Source organism: Capsicum annuum, chromosome 1 (assembly GCF_002878395.1).
Source record: "Capsicum annuum cultivar UCD-10X-F1 chromosome 1, UCD10Xv1.1, whole genome shotgun sequence".
In the NCBI taxonomy this organism is placed as follows: Eukaryota; Viridiplantae; Streptophyta; class Magnoliopsida; order Solanales; family Solanaceae; genus Capsicum; species Capsicum annuum.
Genome location: NC_061111.1, coordinates 1205200 through 1209554, shown reverse-complemented (window position 1 = coordinate 1209554; position 4355 = coordinate 1205200). Strand labels below are relative to the sequence as shown.

Below are 4355 nucleotides of genomic sequence, written 5' to 3'. Positions count from 1 at the left end.
TGCCTAATCAAAAGTTTGCTTTTCGAACTATTGAATGTTGCAGCTTTATACAGTAGTTAGTTCGTAGAGTTCTAAGTTAAGAAATTTGTCTAATGTGTATATATTGGTGCGTCAGAACTTGTACAATGCCAAGGTACGAAAAGTGGTTGTAATGGGACTGGCTCCGATAGGCTGTGCACCTAACTACTTAGGGCTATACAGTAGCAAGAATGGGGAGTGCGTTGTAACTATAAATGGCATGATATTGGAGTTCAGCTTTGCTGGGAGAGATATGGATTCTGAGCTCAATGAGGAGCTTGTTGATGCCAATATCATATTTTCTGATGCATTTGAGGATTCTATGGACATAATTCAGAATCATGATCGTTATGGTGAGTCGATGCATGTGTTTTCTTAGGATGTAGTGCTCAACTCTTATTTTTTTCTTAGGATTTTCGGGGAAAGATTGCTAATTTTCTATTGGTTTTTTCTCGTGCATTTGATTATATCAGCTTTGCGTCTTGGATCACCGTTTGTGCCTAGTTATCTAGGACAGGCTGGTTCAATTGAAGAAATGATCCTTGGTGTCAATTATTCTTCTGCTGGTGCTGGAATTATTTTCTCGAGCGGCTCTGAATTGGTAATAGTATCATCATAACATTCTATGTTGACCTATATTTTATGATTGTTAATTTTCTCGTACTTAGACTAGATTAGTGTTTATACAGGGTCAGCATATCTCACTTGCACAGCAAATTGGTGATGATGCTACAAGTAATCTGATATCTAGTTCTGTGTTCTACATTTCAATCGGGAGTAATGTCTACATTCAGTACTATCTCCTGAATGTATCTAATGATCAATCTGTTTACCTCCCGTGGAGCTTCAACCAGTTTTTAGCACAGACGATAAAACAGGAGATTAAGGTACAGCGTAGTTCTATATGAAATTTTAACACAGTCTTCTTTATGCAATTGCCTAATAAAAAGTTTGCTTTTCGAACTATTGAATGTAGCAGCTTTATCCAGTAGTTGGTTCATAGAGTTCTAAGTTAAGAAATTTGTCTAATGTGTATATATTGGTGTGTCAGAACTTGTACAATGCCAAGGTACGAAAAGTGGTTGTAATGGGACTGGCTCCGATAGGCTGGGCACCTGACTACTTAGGGATATACAGTAGCAAGAATGGGGAGTGCCTCGTAACTATAAATGACATGATATTGGAGTTCAACTTTGCTGTGAGATATATGGTTTCGGAGCTCAATGAGGTGCTTGTTGATGCCAGTATCATCTTCTGTGATGCATTTGAAGGATCTATGGATATAATTCAGAATCATGATCGTTATGGTGAGGCGATGCATGTGATCTATAAAGATTTATTTGACAGATGCATCACATGAGAAGATTAAATCTGACACTTTTTTCTTTCATTATCGTTATAGGTTTCAATGTTACAGATGAGGCTTGCTGTGGTTTAGGCGAATATAAAGGCTGGATCATGTGCGTTTCCCCTGAAATGGCCTGCAATAATGCCTCGAGCCACATCTGGTGGGATCAATTTCATCCGACTTCTGCTGTGAACAGAATTCTTGCTGACAACGTCTGGTCCAGCCTACATACACCTTCTGGTACCCAATGAACATGCAGGACATGTTAGCTCAAAGCACCTGATAATTGGACCTAGAGACATTTCAATTTCTGAATATATGGCATCTGCATAAATCTGTATAGAATATTTTTTGGTGCTGACTGAATATAGGACCACAGTATATAGATGGTATATCATTCTTTGTATGATTCATTTTTTGGTATTAAATGTAGCTTGTGATATTTCTACTAAATCTGTATAGAATATGACCACAGTATAGATGGAATATCGTTCTTTGTATGATCTACTTTTTGGTATTAAATGTAACTTGTGATGTTTTTACTGTGACTAAACTTTGTTCTGTCAAGTTCATTGAAGTCTAATATTAGCTAGAAGTTTGCTATTTCGAGTATTATTTTTTGTGCTTCATCTATCCCGTTATTTTGTTGGCATTGTCATTCTTGCCGGCTTCCATTCAAAGCTTATAACACTTCTCCTTCCGACCTTCCAGCTCCAGATAGGTGTCAGGCTCTATACATCGTGTCACCACTTAGCAGAGTCCTGTATTTTTAATAAACAGTCGCTACCCCTGGTATGTGCCGCTTTCCTAATCAAAAGATAGGAGCTAGAGCACCCCTTCTACCTAAGTTACGGGGTCATTTTGCCGAGTTCCAACGACATGGTTCTCTCAAGCGCCCTATAGTATATATGTTTGTGATGCTCCCACTTTACGTTATCCCGTTGCTGTTGTTGCTCTCATTTTTGTATTTCCCCTTTCATTTATACCTTCAGGATCAAGGTAAATATGAGATTTTTCCTAACAGACAAGGTATGAACGAACCAAAAGAATTATTTAGACCTTTATAAAATATACTTTTTTTTCATCTCAACTTATGTGACGTGTTAGAATTTTGAGAGTCAAAGGAGTTATTCTTTCATCGCAATTATTTCATATGTCTACTAAATATTTTTAAGCATTAATTTGTAGCTTATGACAATATTTTTGACGTAATTTTTAAATATGTAAATTTTATTTTAAGAAAAAACTAAAAAAAATTCCACGTTCAAATGTACAATCAACAACATCAAACTCAATGTCATAGCATAAATAACATTTTTCAAATGTATCGTCAAAATTTAAAAAAATGATTATCAAAAAGCGAAAAATATCACATAAAATGAATCATTTTTTTATGCAACTATAATATAAGGGCAATTTGGGGAAAGAAAATTATTGCATTTCCTTCACAAAGTTAGTTATATTTCCCGCCAAAAGCAGTTACTTTTTTCTTCTTCACTCAATCTGTGTCCCACCATGGATTTTTCTGTAATCAAGATTCTATTCATCTTCATTTTTGCCATATACCCACAAGCTAATTCTCTCATTTACCCTCAAGATCTCGTTACCCACAATTCCATTTTCGATTTTTCGTCATCATCCCCGTCTTTTACGAGCTCTTCGTCTTCGGTTTTTCGTCCTCCTACAGCTCCTCTTGTTCCAGCATTGTTCGTTATTGGTGATTCGTCAGTTGATTGTGGGACGAATAACTTTCTTGGGACTTTTGCTCGTGCTGATAGGCTTCCTTATGGTCGTGATTTTGACACTCATCAACCTACTGGAAGGTTCTGTAATGGAAGAATCCCGGTTGACTATCTTGGTAATTTCAGATTGCTAAGTGTTTGATTAATTGTCTGTTAGAAAAATGATTCAGATTTCAATAAATGTTGATTGGGTTAGTGTAATTTGTGGAGTTAATTGATGATTTGATAATTGGGCAAGTGAATGCAAAAGTTGGATTTTTTTGGATTTGGGGTTAGTGCGAATTGCGTCTGCTATGTGTTTGATTAATTGTCTGTGAGTAAAATGAATCATTTTCTATTGGAATGTTAATTGGGTTAGTGTAGTTTGTGGAATAGTTAAAAAAATTCCAATAGGGTAAGTGAAATTTGTGCAAAAGTTGAAATTTTTTTGGATTTTGGTTTAGTGGGATTCAAGTCCGCTACCTGTTTGATTAATTGTCTGTGAGAAAAAAATGATTCAGCTTTCAAAAATGTTAATTGGGTTAGTGTGATTTGTGGAATGGTTGATAATTGGGTTAGTGAAATTTGTGAAAAAAGTTGCGATTTTTTGGATGTTGAGTTAGTGAGATTTGAGATTGCGACGTGTTTGATTGTCTTTGAGAAAAAGAAATGATTCAACGTTCAATGAATAATTGGCCTTTCCTGATATGCTTTTCTGGTCGTATTTTGTACTGCTTTCGTGGATCTCTTGGTTCATAACTTGTCTGGAGAATGTAGTGCTGAACTCATGATATTTTTCTTAGGATTTTTGGGGAAAGATTGCTAATTTTTGATTGGTTTTTTATCGTGCATTTGATCATATCAGCATTGCGTCTTGGATTGCCATTTGTGCCTAGTTATCTAGGACAGGCTGGTTCAATTGAAGAAATGATTCTTGGTGTCAATTACGCTTCTGCTGGTGCTGGAATTATTTTCTCGAGCGGCTCTGAATTGGTAATAGTTTCATCATAAACATTCTATTTTGACGTATATTTTATGATTGTTGTACTTAAACTGGATTAGTGGTTATACAGGGTCAGCATATCTCACTTGCACAGCAGATAGAGCAGGTCACCGACACTATTCAAGAGTTTATAGTGACTATTGGTGATGATGCAACGACTAATCTGATTTCTAATTCTGTGTTCTACATTTCAATCGGGAGTAATGACTACATTCATTACTATCTCCTGAATGTATCTAATGTTCAATCTGTTTACCTCCCGTGG

At 36.0% G+C, this 4355-nt stretch overlaps 2 protein-coding genes across 2 annotated transcripts in view; both read left to right on the top strand.

Annotated features, from left to right (window-relative positions):
* Window positions 1–119: 119 nt before the first annotated feature.
* Window positions 120–1871, top strand: LOC107855288 (GDSL esterase/lipase At1g71691-like). Its single transcript, XM_047413866.1, has 5 exons — window positions 120–371; window positions 492–619; window positions 708–905; window positions 1070–1325; window positions 1421–1871. The coding sequence occupies exons 1-5, from the start codon at window positions 152–154 to the stop codon at window positions 1615–1617; spliced, it is 999 nt and encodes a 332-aa protein (XP_047269822.1). The 5' UTR covers window positions 120–151; the 3' UTR covers window positions 1618–1871.
* Window positions 1872–2662: 791 nt separating this feature from the next.
* LOC107855289 (GDSL esterase/lipase At5g08460) overlaps window positions 2663–4355 on the top strand; it is a 2322-nt gene continuing 629 nt past the window's right edge. The window contains exons 1-3 of the mRNA XM_047403346.1: window positions 2663–3224; window positions 3953–4080; window positions 4161–4351. Coding sequence (XP_047259302.1) covers window positions 2882–3224; window positions 3953–4080; window positions 4161–4351 — 662 coding nt within the window. The 5' untranslated portion in view covers window positions 2663–2881. The remainder of the gene's footprint in view (window positions 3225–3952; window positions 4081–4160; window positions 4352–4355) is intronic.

Coding starts and splice junctions, on each gene's coding strand:
- LOC107855288 (XM_047413866.1), top strand. CDS start 152: ATGGGACTGGCTCCGATAGGCTGTGCACCTAACTACTTAGGGCTATAC. Junction 620..707: donor TCTCGAGCGGCTCTGAATTG/GTAATAGTATCA, acceptor GTGTTTATACAG/GGTCAGCATATCTCACTTGC. Junction 906..1,069: donor CGATAAAACAGGAGATTAAG/GTACAGCGTAGT, acceptor TTGGTGTGTCAG/AACTTGTACAATGCCAAGGT.